Source organism: Scomber japonicus, chromosome 2 (assembly GCF_027409825.1).
Source record: "Scomber japonicus isolate fScoJap1 chromosome 2, fScoJap1.pri, whole genome shotgun sequence".
NCBI classification, from domain to species: domain Eukaryota; kingdom Metazoa; phylum Chordata; class Actinopteri; order Scombriformes; family Scombridae; genus Scomber; species Scomber japonicus.
Window position 1 is genome coordinate 29,683,593 of NC_070579.1, and position 17,851 is coordinate 29,701,443.

Genomic DNA, 17,851 nt, shown 5'->3' on the forward strand with positions numbered 1-17,851 from the left:
CAACATACTGACAAGAGTGATAAAGTTTTAACTTGTCCTGCAACTAAACTAACAGGATAGTGAGACAGATGTTAATCATGGCAACACAGACACCCACACTGTCCTGAAAAAAGATTTTTATCAAACAGAATAAGTTAAATATAGCCTACCTTTGTTGGGAAAGAGTTGTGAACTATTCAAATTTTGCTTCTGTGATTTATGTTGAAGGACTTTTAAAGGCCTGGACAAAAAAACCCATCAAATTAAAGATGTTAAAAAGTCACATTTGTTTCCTTTCCTTTCTCTTTAATCCTTTGGTGACCATTTAGGGTCCCTAACTCCAGGTTGGTAACATTGTCCTGGGTTAATCCACACCAAAATTAAATTTAATGTCATTATTAATGTCTCTTTTCCTCTTAGTCTGATATCTGAGAGTCAAAACCCACAGTTGTTTTTGGCAAATGGGGCCCTTGAGAGGCTCCTGTGCAAAATAAATACTTCACTGTTTCATTCAGTGAAAACCAGTGCAGCGTAAAAAATACTTACAGTAAGGACGGCTGCTTTGATCAAAGGTCTCACTCTCCATGTTACACCACAGAACAGAAAGGACTGAAAGCTTTCAGCCGAGTGATCTGATCCTTCCTGCAGAAGTTCCTCAGGAGCGCCCGGCTCGGTGGATTACAGGCTCTTTGTGTTCATAATGAGGTGACGGTTTTCAGTTTTTGTTCAAATCTGTGAGCAATGTGAAGGGGACACAACCATTCGGATTTAGCAGTATCTAAGCGGCCGTGGCCTCATTTCACTGACTCAGTGAACCATGACGACCGTATCTGCTGATCCAACAAAGACCTCTGCCATCAGGCTGCACACTGGATGTTATTTCTCTCCTGTATAGTTCAGTCCAGACTGCAGTAAACAGACATCAGGTAACACTTTGCCATATTGCCAGTTTAATAAAAGGGGAAATTCACACATTACAAAATAGTGATTTAAAGGTTGTAAAAATTTCCACCATGTCAAACTTATTTATTTCTCAGGCTGCCACCAACCCACAGACACACTTTAAAAACTCTCTCGCACCATTAGCATTTCACCTCCAGGTTAATATGCTCCATATAATGACAGGAAAAGCAGCACAGTGACCTTCAGCAACCTACCATTTGCAGAGACAGTTTGACAGTAATATTAGGCCCCAAATCTTTAAGTCCTTGGATTGTCTTGTGAAAAAAAGGAGAAAAAGGACATTCCTTGAACGTAGAGTGGGAAGGACTTGAGAACAGTACTGACCCAGCTGCTGACACAAGCAATTAATACAGACATGAATTTGAGTGTAATCAGAAGTTTATACACAGCCCTTACATTAGTTATAGCTACAGGAATGAGGCACTACTTTAATTTACAGCGCTTCAACTCTCTCTCACTCTCTCACACACACTCTCTCTCACACACACACACACACACACACACACACACACACAGACACACACGGTGCAAATTCAGGTAGTTAAAATCCACAGTTAAAATCAGAAGACTACTTCACAGATCATTTCATGCAGTAATGACGTTTTTTAAGGATGGATAAAAACAACAAAGTGACTTCTTGAAATTTAAAATATGTTAATGATAGACCACATTCAAACTTATTGATGACACATTTAAAACTGATGATTAAAATCTGATTTGATTAAAAAATCTAAAAACATACCCGATAATGACATTAGCGGTTTGTCAATAAGTTATGAATAATTACAACATACCACTTTTACACCTAAACACGTACAGTAGTGTGTGATTACATGGACGGAACCAAAACATGACAGAAGATAAAAATAACAGTTCTCTGCTGCGGGGGAAGAGAGGTGTAAAGGGATTTGCAGGTTAAATAGTGGCATGTGTTCGGTGTCTGGACTCTTCGTGTTCTGGTCAAGGCAGATCTAATCTAATCCCATTAGGCTGGAGAAAAAGTTCATATAGACGAAAGCTAACCCCACAGCGTGTACGACGGTAAGCAGGATCCTACACTCAGGGGACTCGCTGTGACTGGACGATCCCCCCCCCCCCCCCCGAGTTGTAGACATCCACAGCATGGACTTTCTTATTCAGTCAGTTGAGTCCAACCTCCTAAAGCTGAGTGTACCAGGAAGAGTAAAATCAGACAGAGAAGCAGTCCTGCCCAGGTCTCACTAGTGAGCACCCTGGGCTCCGGCTTCACTCTGCACTTGCTCCTCTCTCTTCTTCATGGCTTCGATCACTGCCATCTCTTTGGCCTCCTTCTTTTGGTTTCTGGCTTCAAACTGCAGCCTGGAGAGAAGAAGGGGGACATAAAGTTACAAAACGCATATGGAGATTACAAGGAAGTGCAAGCAAATACAGGGAAGAGGAGACCCTGACCTGTTTTCAATGATCCTCTGGACAATGTCATCAGTGGTGAGGTTGTTCCCACTATTGATGGTCCTGAATATTCCCCTCTTCTTAGGCTCCTGAGGGAAGAACACACAACCGGCTATATCAAACCACGCAAGGCCAAAGTCATCTTCTGCTACCCCTGTGAATGATGAGGTCTGGCCTCGGACCAGTCAGTGGAGCAATAACACAAATCGCTGTGAAAATGTGAGCTATCATGTGTTACTCACAGACATTAAACACCAGAGCGCCCCCCTGAGGCCAGTGAGGATATGTGTGTAAAAGTAGAGTCACATCATTCCTAAATGGTATTCCTTTGTGTTATCATTTTTTATACTTTGTGTGTTTGTGTTAGCTACGGTGATGCATGAACAGAACTGTAAGTGATAACACACAGTGTAAAATAAAAGAATAATGGACATGAAAAAGGGTGTCTGCTTTTCACCAAACAACTGAAAATTTTAAAAGAGCTAAACTGGATTATAATTAGGTCTTTCTGTATTGGTCTAATATAATTTTTTAAAGTCTTGCAAAATAACAACAATGTTTGTTACCAGTCAATAATGCTGTAAAGGAATATCAGGATGTAGTTTTGTGGGTATTTCGCTGAACACTTTATCTCAATTTGAATCAAATTGTAGACCAACAGCATATTTTAACCTTGAACTGATCTCAAATAACACACTTAACATAAATGCAGTACAATCACAGGCTTTGCTTCACTGAGATAAAAGGACTCTTTACTCACAGCGTAGGGGTCTGATGCATCCTTGTCTGGAAACACCTCTGTCTTGCCATGACACACCAGGTCCACCTACACATTTATACAAACACACACAAAGTTAAACTAAACACAGTGCAGAGAAATGTGAATTATATTCTTCCATGTGCATGTTCATGAGTATTCTACATAACAACTATGAGCCTCAATTATTCTGATTTTCAGTTTTTCAGACTATGAACTATGATATTTGAATAAAAAGCGTGACATTGATTTAAGCTACAATGATGTGAATTGGTTTACACAGTGTATCTAGCAGGTTTGTTTACGCTAAAGGTCTTCTCCTATTTCACATGTCCAAAGGGGGGCGCCACATGGCTCAATACTGGCTCCCTTTTATTTATTTATTTATTTTTACACTTTTTTACACTGGAAACTATCTTAGAAGGAATCGCTCAAATGCAGCAACCATACACTGATCTCTTGTTTTGGCCCACATTTCAATCAAAACCTGTTGAGTTGAAGCTAGAATGCCTGTTGTACATTTAGGAGATGTTCCTCTTAAAATCCATTACTGCCAAAAGTTTACCCAGTATGTAATCTGGTGAAATAAGTTTTGAAAGAGTTTCCTACTTTAATTAATTTGACTTCATATCAGATGATGATTTTTGAACTTTCAAAACAAGTCATGTTTCACAACTCCTCTACCAGTCTAGTTCATATGTTGTACTTCACTTACAATTGCGCCTGAAAAAATGTGCTGGCTGTTGAACTTAAACTAAACTACTTCCAGCAAAAGAGCTCTCATGTGGGCAACAACATCTGCTTGGAATGAACTACAAAAAAAAAAAAAGTGAAGTAACAGATACCGGTCACCTTAAATGAACCCAAAGTTATGGCGTTTAAGACACTGAAATGCTTTTGTTCAATGTAAAGTTTTTCTCACCTTGAAATGATCCAGCAGGTCTTTGCCCACTGCATACGGTGCACCAATCACCACCTCTGACACATACTGCAGGGAGACAGACAGGTTCATAAAGTTAATTTCTCTAATGATTCATCCGTTTATGTCAGTGCGTCTCATCAGTTACTGATTTTCTGCTTAAATGTTAAAGTGTAACTAAAGAACATCTTTTAATACAGCTGAGTACTTACTGAGTAACAACAACAACAACAACTTCTCTACCTCGTCATCACACAGTGAGTAAAACTGAGCAGAACAATCAGGCGGTTTTAGGATTGTGTAAAGGTCTCATAAGTTGGTTTAACAACACACACACACACACACACACACACACACACACACACACACACACACACACACACAGGCAGATTGGGGCACAGAGACTGATTGTTCTGGACTGATAGCTGACCAGCAGGAATGGAGGACTCAGAGCCAAGTTCAGCCTACAGAGCTGTGAGAATGTGGGCTGAGAATATGTCCCACTGTGCAAAACATTTAGCAGTGTAGTGTGTGTGTGTGTATGTGTGCGCGTGTGTATAAGTGAACTCACCCGACAGGCCAGGACGCTCAGTGTTCTCTCATGGACGTTCATGATTGGATAGTTCTTCCCCTTGTACCGATTCACTTCCTAAGCAGAAAGAAGAGCTCAGTGACTACTTTCACACTTTCAGCAAACATACTTGCATAAAAAGGCTCTAACACAGTAAGTTTAAAAGTAGCATGGGCTTCTTCGTTTTACTATAAAGTCTCAGCTGCTCTTGAATTAGCATGTTCACAATGTTTCTCTTTAAAAGCGCAGATACAGAAGGGTGGGGTGGGTGGGGGTAAAGTTCTAACTGTTGTGTGAAACCTTTGAAATGTGTGTGTGTATAATTTGTTGTACCTGGTCAAAGTGCAGACCTACAATGATGTAGGGCCTCTCCGCCTGCTTATAGACCATCTCCAAGAAGTCAACATGGCCGATGTCTGGCAGGAGTTCTGGGTCAAGGCAACAACTACACACAAAGTAGACGTGTTGTTCACAAATCAGTTCTGCTTATTTCTGCATGTTAAGGATACGGAAGAGGTCGAATGCCCCGGCTACATAGATAATAGTGTCTCCTGGCTGAGGCTCCTTCCCTGAGGCGAACTGGATGATCTTCTGGGACGTCTGCAGGAACTGAGACACTCCTGTCCATGGACTGTGGCCTTTAGGACCCTTAAACACAAGAGAATATATTGAATCATACTGACTCATATCTATCATGATGCAAGCAGTCTAAACATTCTTTATAATAATAACAATAATCACAATAATAATAATAATAACTACAATTTACTTACATAGGAGGGCTATAATAACATAAAAAGACACACAACTCACCTTTCCAAAATTGTCTGTATGCTGCTGGTAATCTGGATTATCCTGCAGAAATTATTAAAGAGGAAAAGATTAGATCATCATCAATAACAACAAAGAGCAATCACTCATACACTAAATTATAACTATAAAATGACCCTAGAGTGGGTTTTATAGTGGGTTAAGTTGTTCATTCATTCATTCATTTTTCAATGCGTCGCCAAATACATGACACACATGTGCACGAGGAGACGGGATGACAACCCCCCCCCAACAGGATGAAGAAGAAGAAGAACCTTTGTTTGTTGTATTTGGGTGAACACCAAGAAAGAGTGGGGAAAATGGTGTGTGCCACCACTTAATGAGAACAGGACCAAAGATGAGGAATCCAGTACATACAAACAGTACACACATTGACCATCAGTTTGTTTTTCTAGTGTGTGCACAGCTGGCATGCCTACAGTCCACACAGTCACAAATTTCCATCATGTGGATTCATGTGGTGGGTGAGGCAACCATGAATTGGGGTTGTTTGCTATGAGCACCACCTACATAGCTGCTGTAGCTGACATGCACCTCCTTCAAAAATGTTACAACATGTCAGGGCTCGCTGTATAAGCATCATATTGAGTCAATATTAAAAAGGTACAGTTACACACAGTTATTGTGGAGGAAATAAAGAGAGCACAATACGGCCTGATCATGTATGATACATCTGTCTGGTGTTCTTTAAGGGGTGAAATTTAACACTGAACCTTTACATGAAGCATAAATGCAGCTTGACCCACCATGTTGCTGTGATGAGCTTTGGTCATTAGAAGCATACGTCCCACAAGGTCAGTGGTGGAGACGCCCTGTGTGCGTCTACACTCCCGGTAACGTCCTTCACGCTTCACCTCTGCATATGTGTCCTTGCCGTCTACGGTCAGCGTGATGTCATCTGGTGAACGTAAACCACAACATTAGCAAATCATCATCTTTATCATCACCATCAAAGATCATCATCACATCGCGTGCCCCCCTGTCAGCGCTGAAATGTGATTTTTCGCCTCAACCGGCTCACCTCCATGCACGCAAAAGTCACAGTTGTACTTGTCCAGAGTCTCCAGGGTGGTGACGTAAGGCGCCCCTTCGACTATCTCATCCACCCACTTGATGGCTCGTACCATCTTGTAGCGTTCCTCTTGGGTGAAGACCGGGGGGCCCTTGTGCTTTGAAATCTCAGCTTTTGAGAGAAGGTGAGTGAATAAATAGATTATTATCAACGACATCAATACCATCTGGATAGTACACAGTTTATACCACTTCTAACACAGCTGCCTTATAAATGTCAGAGTCAACTGACAGAATCTTCATTTTTCATTATTTTTAAGCCAAAATAATTTAACTATCAGTGTACTGCACTGAAATGTAAAAAGTGATCATAGAAATGTAAACATTTACATTGAAACTGCTGTTGACTTCCAGTTTTATAACTATCTGCAGTGATGTCTTTGAGGCTTTGCGTCACTAAGCTGTGTAAAAAGATAAATAACTAGACTTCCTGATTTTGAAGTGATATGACATATGTGAACCAGCAGGAGAACATACCTCATACATTTTGATCTTATAATGCATGTGTGGGCGTTGCAGTCTTACCATCTGTATGCACTCCGACTATGAGGTAATCCCCCATGCCTTTAGCCTGCCGCAGCTGGTTGGAGTGACCGTAGTGCACCATGTCATAACTGCAGAGACAGAAAGAGAGAAGGTAATGTCATCGGCGTGGAAAACAATAGATACTGTGAGTGAATAGGACACAAAAAAACAGACACACCCACACAACATGGGATCGGGCCTTTACAATTATCATCATTGTCTTTTAAATGTCTTGAAAACAAACGTTTGTAGAACAGCTTCAACTGGTTGCTCTCATTATTTCATGCTCTTTTTACGAGGACCTTGCACAGTCGACGGAGCCAAAACACAGAATCAAAGACCTCATGACACACTGAGTGAAAATGATAAAGGTTACTGGGAGAAAGGTAATGTTCACAGACACAGTGTGCAGTGTGTCGATGTTTATTTGTCTTCTGCCATTCAGTAACTTCTACAGTTAGTTTTTTTTGTAGGCTTGCCTTTTTAAAAAGAAAGTCAATGTGAGTGCCCCTCCCTCATTGCAACATTCTTGTCAAAGTTTTCAATGATCCAAAGTAAAGAGAAACTGGTTTTGTCTTTCCAGGTATATTTATTTTAAACTATCGTATCTCTGATGCTACAATGTTGCTCAATCTGAGTCAGCTTTGTTCAGAATGTACTGCTGCTGTTTGGCACCCTGCGGCTTCACATTCCTTCACCTACCGAAAAAGTCACACCTCAGTCAGTTCAACCACAGACTGGACAGCTTCACACGAGTAGCTGGAGGTTGAAACTTTTCATTTATCAGCATGAGTGAGTTCACGTCACACATTTATATTTGTGCTTGTATATGTGCATGTCTCAAAGTAAGGATAAGGATATGGATAAACTTTGTTGTAGACAGCAGTACTACAGGGCTACAAACACAGACACATAAAACACCAACAAAGAACGTGAACAGAAAATACAACAAAGGAAAGTGTACGCAGTCACTCCTAATAAAAGTAATAAAAATAGAAAAAATGAAATAAATAAAATCATGATAGTAGGATACTTCCACAATAAAAGCAGAGTTAAAAGTAATACAATCTAGATAGAAAATGAATACTATTCAGATACAAATTGAAGAGTGAAGGCTGGGATCATATTAAGACCAGTTTAAAAAATAAATGAAGTGACTGATTTTTTAAGAAGAGAGATGGACGTAGGGAGTAGAATTATTACTTGTTTTTATGTCTCCAAAAGAGCTTTTGAAGTCACTTTTCATCTGCTGGCCCAAATCTCTGGCTGCATCTGTAGGTCATTTCCAACAGATGATAGAAGATGTTTTAATGTTGCTGATCAGTTGTGTAGCATGCAAACTACAACGACTACAAGACTCCTGACTACGGGACAGAAAGTTGTGTGGTGTGTCAGTACAGCTCCAGTAAGCGGACCTCCCTTCTGTAAAGACATTACCACAAGCTGCCACATAATCCCCCGACCCCGCTCACCTTACCCCGACAGGATCAGGTAAACGCTGCGCTCTCTGCTGTAAATCTATCTGCTTCAGGCTGATGTGATGTATAAACATTTCAGTGCTTGCCTTGTGATAACTCTGCAGTCCTGAACTACTCTATGACAGTTTTATCGCTTAAAAAAAGAAAACAGTACAAACAGAAAGGTCATGCTTAAATTTACAAGTGTGTTTCAACAAAACAAATCGAAGTCTTTAAAGTACAGAAACTTGAAGTGTTAATAAAACCATGAATCAATCAGTAGACAGGATGCCTTCTGGACACATCTTCTGCAGTTGTAATAATGAGAGCAGTGATCTTTACACTGATGTGTAATAAAATAATAATAATAAGAGTTCTTACTGTCTCAGTGTTAATACACGCGTTGGGACATTTTTTAAAATTGTACAACTTGGCCGAAGTCGTCCTAACTGATAGAAATGCACAGACCACCATCGGTCACAGACCTGCTGCAGTCTGCTGGGTATTTATTTGGGTAGTGAGTAGTATCACTTCCCCAGCATGCACGTCCTTGCTCTTCTTTGTGTAGGAATATATATATATATATATATATACATACACATATATATATATATATATATATATATATAAATAAATAAAAGAGTGGTGCCATCGGTAACACTAGTGCAGCGGCTGCTCTGTGACCTAAATATCCCAGAGGCAGTGATAGCGGAGATTAAGCTGTTGTAATTTTCACTGTTATTAATTAAGTCATTTTATTTAATTTTGATATTTTTTTCAGGCCAGAAAGTAACGATTTAGATTGCCAATACGTTGTCAGTCAATCCAAATAACGACTATTTGGAAATCTGCTCCAACATTTTGGGGCCGCAAGGCTGCAGACATCATAAAACGCATGTCGACATTGTTTGTACTACTCTCACTGCCAGCAGGGGGAGACAAAAGCTCCACACCGCAGTTTAAAGTATAATATGCGGGTTCTGAGTATGTCTCCCTTTTAGCCCACCAATAATGGGTAGCCCCAGTCGTCATGTCAACATGTTGTTGACACATCACGCTGAACAAAATGTTCACTATGTCAGCTATTTATAACCAACACATGAGATGGGCCATGTCAAAACTTGCTATCAGTCATCCAGTCATTTCCCTCTGCAGTAAGTGAGTCCCGGAAGTCATGTCTTCAGATGCAGCTAAATCATATGGAGGCTTCTTCTCATAGTACAAAGGTGTGAACCGAAACATTGAGGTGTGGCTGTTTTAAGCGTCACCCAACTCCCAGATGTTTGTATCAGTGTGACAGACTGACATAATTTACAAGAGACAACCACGAGGCAAACCAGGGAGTCATTCACGTAAGCTGCTCAGAGGAGAGGTGCTCACTTCATCATCTCGACCATCTTCACAGGTAATGGCTTCAAAAAAACATAGCAATGTGTAATAAGCTTTTACAACCAGTAAGTGAGACACCAATGTAGGATACATAATCCTTCTTGAGGTTCATCATTAAGCGTTCCCCTATTCTTTAAAGTCCCTGTCCACTCAAAAATGTGCTTTTCTTTATGTTCTTACAGTTGGATGTTTGAGCTTCACTGTGCAGCATGATGAGTTTGTTTTCACATAGCTGTTTTTAAGTGGTCAGCCTGCAAGCTTGATTTGTAACATCATAAATAGTTTGGAGCCAATCCTGGTCCAGTATTCAACTTTCACAAGTGTGATGTGGAAACTTGAATCCTCCACTGCACATATACTGAGAGTGAACTTTCCACTTTTTTGAAGTGAACAATATTTGCATATTCATAGACACCAAAGATGAAGATGATAAAAGAGGGAGAAGGAGGAGTTGACGTTTTAAGGTTTATAATGAAGTAATTACACTTTTTAGTGGAAAAAACATATACATACATATACAGCACAAATATGAGTAGAGGTTTTTCTTTTAAATCTACGTCTATAAACATGTCTGGAGAGGCACTTAAATAGCTGCAATTCTTTCTTATCAGAATATCATTAAACATAACTTTGAGCAGCAGTGTGAGGACCTTGTCCTTAACTTATCTTATGTAATTACTTGAGCCATAAAAACGATATGTATACTACAGCAAGTGTACTAGAAACACGTTACGCAACGTGTTTTGAGGATGAAAACTGTTCAGAAATCGGGACAAACCAGCAAACTCATGTAACCTTGTAGTGTTTTAATCCCTTTAAAAATATTATGAGCTAACCTTGGACAGATACATTTGAGTAAAAAAGCCTTGCATAAGAAATTAAATGCTAATATTAGGTTATTTTAAGACGAGTTAGCCTTAACTAAACTAACTAAGGTGGTTATTTCTGGAGTATGAGTTTAGGGCATAGGGTTAACTCCTGTTGCTCAGTTACTAACTGCTAATGTAAGTTGCTAACTAACTAGCATTAGCATGCTAACCAACCAATAAGTCCCTGAAATGCATTCCAAAGCATATGCCTAAGAAGGAAATTAACCTCGGGGAGAAAGTTTAATAAACCAGCACTGACAGTCAGTCAGTCAGAGGCGGATACACACACTCACCATCCGTCACACCACAGCCGGACTACGCGCCTCCTTTTCTCCGGACTGCACCCTGAACCACCCGGTTTACTGTAGCCGGCTTCATCCTGCTGGTCGTTGGTGGCGTGGTGACCGTTTTTGATCATTTCGACAGGTACAGGCAGATAGATTACCGGTGGTACAAATAGAAACAAAAGGTAGAATACGTTTAAAAGTATTTAATCTAAACAAAAACAGGTTAATTCCTGAGGTCTTCTTGTGTGTCCCACCAGTACCAGAGCCGACAGTGAGTGACACTGAACCGGCCAACGCCTCCAACTCTACGTCATCTCGACTGACAGGATTGCATAATCACGTCACGTGATTACATGATAGCCAATGAACACCTACTAGAGGCGGAAAGCACCTCAGCATTTTTTTTAATTTATTTTGCACCTCAGCACATTTACTCAAGTAGTGAAATGAAAATAAATAAATAAATAATAATAAAATACATTTTACTCAATGACGCACCATTTTTAAGCAATGTCCTTCAGTACTATTTTCAGCAGTGGTGGAAGAAGAATTGAGACCATTTAATAATAGTACCAATACAGCAATGTAAAGATACTGCATTATAAGTAAAAGTCTGCATTCAAAATCCCACTTAAGCAAAAGTACAAGTATTAGCAGAAACCACTGGTTTCATTTTTAACAATGTATTGTATTTTAAAAGCTTGTTATATTATTCATTGTCAAATATTCATCTGAAAAGTAACTAAAGCTGTTAAATGAGTGGAGTAGAAAGTACAATATTTACTTAAATACACAATTGAGTAAATATACTTATTTACCGTCCAACATAGATCTTCTGCTGCGTTACATGTATACTAACTCTACTACACTTCAGTGTGAAATATTAAGCTTTTTACTCCACTTCAACAAAGTGATCACTAGATACCAATCATTTTATAGATTAAGAAAAAAGACATTACTGGTCAATCAAAAATAGCTGGATCTCAACCAGCTACATTAAAATTCTGCTTTCCCATTTATGCACCACTAAAAAATCCAACATTGCACAAGATAATATAAGACTGACAGGACCCATTCTGCAACACAGTGAGTGTTCTCACTATTGAGTACATTTAGCTTACAACACTGGTCTTGTAAAAAAGAAGATTTTATTGAATAAGTGCTGTTACTGGTGATGGTATCAAGTGGAATCTTGAATGGCGTACTTTAATTTATAAAGGGAGTATTTTTACATTGTTATTTTTAGTAAATAATTTGATTACTTTTAACACAAACTAAGACAGGTAGCAAGTGAAGTTAACTGTCTGTCAAAATAACACCATGATTCCTTGCAGATAGAGTTGCAGCAAAACAAGTCGAATGACAGAAGTTAATTCTTAAACACTATTGACAAGAGTCAGCACACAGGCACAGTATGGATTATATGCCTAAAAAAATCATCTAGTCGATATAATCAATGAACGCTATTTCAACCAATTTAATTATACAGGACGCAAATAAAAAAACTAGTCCAGACTTGATAGCTACCTATCAAGTCAAGTCTATAAATTAAGTGGATTATAGTGTTACTGAGAGCAAGAGGCAGTACAGTAAAAATGGAGATTATCATGATAGTTTAGAATGAAAAACACTTTATTGTCTCACAAATATAACATTTTCCTTTTTTGCAAAACACAGAGGAAACAAATGATACTTCACATCCAGTTTTAGCACTGGTGGGAGGTTTAGGAATGCTGAACACTAGCTCACCATCACTACTTTGGCCTTTCATAATCTCTGACACTTTAAGGTACATAATGTAGTTATTAATACTACTGGATCCTCCTGACACAAATTAATAGATACCTATTTGGTCATTTTCTGTCTGCTAGGCAAACAGTAACTTAACATGATGCAAAGCAACAAATAATTAAAAAAATTCAAGTCAAAACTCAAAATCAGCTTTCCTTCTTACACTGCTGCAAAAGAGGGGTGACAGCAGGAGAATACCTGGATCGTCTGCATAAAAAAAAGATAAAATGTAAACTCAAAATCAACAACTTCAGTAAACCAGGGTTATACTGTGTTAGCCTGCAAACCTGAGAATCAGTGACAGCAGAGTGAAAGTCAACCGTGAGGTCAGGAAATAATTTAAGTAAACCAAAATACCTTTTCAGTCACAATCAACACAAATGAGCTCTGTTGGAAAAGGTACATTCAACAATTCAAGTCAATGACATTTGAAAAAGACTACAAAAATATGATTTACTCTACATGTAGCAAATGTTTGACCTCTTTGAAAATCTCTTGTCAGTAAAAAATGGCAGCACAGAACTTGACAATTGGCTATTAGTGCGCTGCTGTTTTTCTATATGTATCTGTCACTTATAAAACAGCATCTCCACAATACCACTAATCCAACACTTCAGGCACCAGTATTTCAATGGCCATTTGCATCTATCTAATGCAGTTTAAATTATCTAAAGTAATGCACCAACTTGGTAAAAAACAATAATCCAATACACATTAAATAGAATTTAAAGCAACACTCAACAAAAAATATTGTGTTCTGACTGGTTCAATAAACTGCAGGTTTTGAAGGTTGCTGTAAAAACATGAGTGTTTGTGATATATGGAGTATATAAAAGGGTCAACAGACAGAATTATGTTACAGGAGTGGTTTCAGAACTTTCTTTGGATTTTAACCAAGCTAGCTTAGCTGCCGTAAAAGCAGTAACATAAGAAACAGCAGCATAACCACCACTGATAGATCTTCCTTCTACTCAGAATGCTGTATAAAATAATATAGTCATGATGCAGTGCCATTTTCATATGGCAAAAATCCAACCTTCCCTTCACACACACGCATGCACGCATGCACGCATACACACACGCGCGCACACACGCTGCATGTCACTTAAAGTTACCAAAGTAGCCAAAAGACATCACATCATAAACATAACAGCACCCATCTCATCATCATCATCAGGGGACTGAGAGTTGAATCACTCATTGGGATTTATCATAACATACTTGACTATAATTTATATAGTCTGCTAATTTGGCATGTTCATGCAGCTTTTTTCTTCTTCCTTCCTTTGCCATAGCCTCGTCCGAACCAGCCACCCTGCACAGCTGTGGCTTCTGCTTGGTCCCCGGGGTCCCCAGAGCAGTCCTCCTGCCCAGCTGGGGGAGATATGAGGTCACGAGTATAGCTGTCTACCTCCTCTGGACGCAGTGGTGTGGCCAGGCTGAAGATGGGGTCCTTCACCCTGAGGAGACAGAATGAGACAACCTAAGTTTAGAATCAAAACATTGGTCTAATTTGTGTGTTTTCTGTGTGTGTAAGAGTATTTTAGCTGTGAGTCTCGTGCTCGTACCTCTTGTAATGAGAGTGGCTATTTTTTTTTAGTGAGGCAATTTTTTTATTTTTGAGTTTTCTGTGTATAATATCTATAATTAGTTCTTATGGTCCTCACCTGTCGTATGCAGGAACCTGAATGTTCAGCTCCTCCATGAGAAGGCTCATGACATCGTCACACTTGCCATTAATTTTCAGTACAGCCAGATCATCTTTTGGGGTCCACTACAACAAAAGCACGACCACACAATCAGCCAGCAGCAGTATACTTTCATAGTATTTCAAATACATTTGCATATTTATCACATAAAAAAAGTTTTAAAAAGTGTACCTGGAGGTTGACAATGTAGAGTTTGGGCCTCTTGCTTGCTGGTCTGTTCATGCACCATAGACAAGCGTATTTCTTCAGCACCTACAAGACAGAGAGAGACTGATGACAACTTAAGTTGAGTAGTGGAGGGAAACTGATGTTATATCACAGTATGGAGATATGAGTCTTAATGTAAGTCTGTCTTATTTATAAAGTCTATTTTCAGTTTATTACAATAAATAAACTTAATTATTACCATTATGGCCATCTGTCCACAGCCAACCTGCTCAATCTAAATCCCATTTTACTGAACCACATTACATTTATTGATGCACCACAGGCTGATGTGGTTTATAGAACCTACCTTCAGACTGGAGCCTAAGCAGAGGATAACATCTGCGTTCTTGGCCGCCTCCGTGGCTCCCTTCCAGTTGAGAGGTTGCTCCAACGTCCCGCGTTCTCCAAAGTGCACTATTGTGTCCTTGAGTTCACCACCACAGTGGATGCACTTGCGATCTGTTCCGTGGCGGTGGAGCGAGGTCCGCTCTGTCACGTCAAATAAACGCACGTACTCCCTGACAGGGGAACAGGACGTACACACCTGGGGAACAGATACAAAACCAGCATGTAAGGGTTACTGCAAAAAAACTGGGAAAACTTTCCAGGATTTTTTGAAGTTTTCCTAGATGAGTCAAAACCCCAAAATAATGAAAATATGTAAAAATATCTGAGACATGTAGTGGCAACTCTTGACACTTTTCATGCAACAGCATCTAATAGCATTATGTATCTGTATGTGAGGATATCATGATGAGGTTTTATTCATTAAGCCAAGGATAAGAAATATATATGGTTTTATTTGCAAATATTAAATGTCCATCAAACATGTCTGTATCTGTACAAAACTGCAAACACAAAAACATCTGGACTTTCTAGGAGGTGGGACGTTTTCATTTAAGACTAAGAGTGATTAGAAGTAACAGTTGTTGTATTTGTATTTATATTTGTATTTGTATCTGTGTGTGTGTGTGTGTGTGTGTGTGTGTGTGTGCGTCTGTATGTCACCTCAATAAACATGTTTCCATGAAGCTCGGACAGGGCATCTCTGGGAAGACCACTGCGTAAGTGAAGTCCATCACAGTTCTGAGACACAACATGCTTCACCTTTATAGACACAAACACATATGAGTAAATGTAAATGCCAATGAAACATCTATTATTAAACATTGCTATGTCTCAGTCTTACATACCAACATTTCCGTATAAAGTGTCCTGATGCACATGTGTGTGAAGGTTGGCTTGGCTTTACTCAGATCAGACGAACTGTTTGTACAGAGAAACAAGAATGATGATAACACTGGAGCTCAATTCGCTTCAGAAAAATGTATGCAGTTTATATCACTTGACTGTAAAGACCTCACATCTCACCTGACTGTTCGGCCCTTCTGTAGTTGTGTCCACACCCCATTAGGGCCCCTGTAGTCTGGGATGGAAGCTGCCTGAAATAAAACACATAATTAATCCCATGACAGAGAAGAGGAAAGGGAAAGTGATTGTTCAGAGTTTGGCATACCGTACTGATCCCAGCTCCAGTGTAAACCACAAAGTGTTTTGCTTGTTTGACTGCTGCAGCCAGCTCTCTGACTTTACTCTTCAGCTCATCAGCATCATCACACACCTACAGGCAGTAAAGGAGGAAAAAAATGACAGCCACACCCCATTTTTTCATCTCATTATTTCCTCAGTGCAACATGTATTCAGTTTAAGTAATACTCACTTATAACAACTAGTACTGATTTAAATAATTTCCTATCTTTATAAACAATAGACTGTATTGTAGAATCTTGGAGAATCTGACAGTAATTAAACTACACTGTTTATGATTATTCATTTAATTTTCATGTATTCACAGTGTGTACAGTATTAATTGGTTACAGGTGTACCGAGGATGCAGCATGTTGTTGAACAGATTACGGTGTGTGTGTGACTGAAGCGTGAGCTGTGATTGTTTAACCTTGAACAAGTGAACATTGAAAGAGCATTTGTTCACTGTAATTATTCCTCCTGTTCATACTGAGCACTCCAAATGCTTTTACGATGTCAGTGGTGGGGCGCAAAGTCCCTTGTCAGGATCAAGAATGTATGAGTAATAATAATATGAGGATACGCCTATTTTTCTGTTCAACTGCAGTGAAAATATCGTCACAAAAAGAGTTAATCTGGCACTAAAACGACAACAACTTTGAAATGTATCATCTGGATTTGACTTATTTAGATGGCTCAAGCTTCATATTAGCTTCACATAAACTTTTAAATACATTTTTGCACAGAGGGAGGAAGTGGATTTTGTCTCCAATTGTCTCCAATCATAAAGTGCACACCCAGTATGAACAGGAAAAATTATTGAGGCAAGACAAACATGTGTTAATGTTCATTTGGACACCTGACTATTGTTTTGCATTGTATTGTTGTTTTAGGACAGACATGAAAAATTATGAACCTATCCTTTACTTTCACCAAAAATATTACATATTTTTATTGTAGCTTTCCCTCTTTCTTTTTTTCATTAATTACGAATACTTAATTTTGAGTATGCTTTTGATTGTTATGGACAACAACACCAACGCAAATTCCTTGTAAACATCCTAAGCAATAAACCTGATTCTGATTCTGGTTGGGGCCCCTAATTTGTTTTTGCTCTAGTCTAGGGCCTCCCAGCAGGTTATTAGATCGGGGCCTGGCAGTCTCACCTCCTCCTGCTTCCTCTTGAGCAGATTTCTGCGGACTTCTCTCCTGCAGAGCTCCTCCACAGTGTCTCTGTGCAGCTGCAGCACGGCCGCCTCCTCCTCTGACCGCTCAGCCTCCGGTTTCTTCAGGACTCGTCCAACCTTCAGGGACCCCCCGAGAAGAGAAACACTTCAGAAACACTACATGTATACACTAATTAAACTGCTGCTTTAGCCAGCTAGCTTCACACAACTGGCTCTAAATGTGCCGTTTTCTTGTCTTACCAGTCTGAAGACCTCTCTCTCGCTCTCCCGCTGCAGTATTTTAGCTTTTTCTAAGGCTTTCCTCTCCGCCCGTGAAGACACCCCGCTGTCTGCCTCCTCTGCCATCCTGTTCTAATCAGCTGTTAAGCAGCTATCTCCTGAATT

General features: G+C 39.5%; 2 protein-coding genes across 2 annotated transcripts; both read right to left on the bottom strand.

The window, feature by feature from the left end:
- Positions 1–906: 906 nt before the first annotated feature.
- On the bottom strand, positions 907–11,305 carry pcyt2 (phosphate cytidylyltransferase 2, ethanolamine). The gene is made up of 12 exons (XM_053330971.1): positions 11,053–11,305; positions 7,045–7,133; positions 6,470–6,631; positions 6,195–6,346; positions 5,431–5,472; positions 5,127–5,265; positions 4,951–5,033; positions 4,618–4,695; positions 4,050–4,115; positions 3,131–3,196; positions 2,371–2,459; positions 907–2,280 (listed from the first exon to the last, which is right to left on the bottom strand). The coding sequence occupies exons 1-12, from the start codon at positions 11,175–11,177 to the stop codon at positions 2,163–2,165; spliced, it is 1,209 nt and encodes a 402-aa protein (XP_053186946.1). The 5' UTR covers positions 11,178–11,305; the 3' UTR covers positions 907–2,162.
- Positions 11,306–13,593: 2,288 nt separating this feature from the next.
- On the bottom strand, positions 13,594–17,812 carry sirt7 (sirtuin 7). Its single transcript, XM_053330970.1, has 10 exons — positions 17,708–17,812; positions 17,447–17,584; positions 16,270–16,374; positions 16,125–16,195; positions 15,947–16,019; positions 15,762–15,860; positions 15,061–15,297; positions 14,718–14,798; positions 14,505–14,611; positions 13,594–14,297 (listed from the first exon to the last, which is right to left on the bottom strand). Exons 1-10 carry the CDS (start codon positions 17,810–17,812, stop codon positions 14,096–14,098), a joined length of 1,218 nt encoding a protein of 405 aa, XP_053186945.1. The 3' UTR covers positions 13,594–14,095.
- Positions 17,813–17,851: the final 39 nt, after the last annotated feature.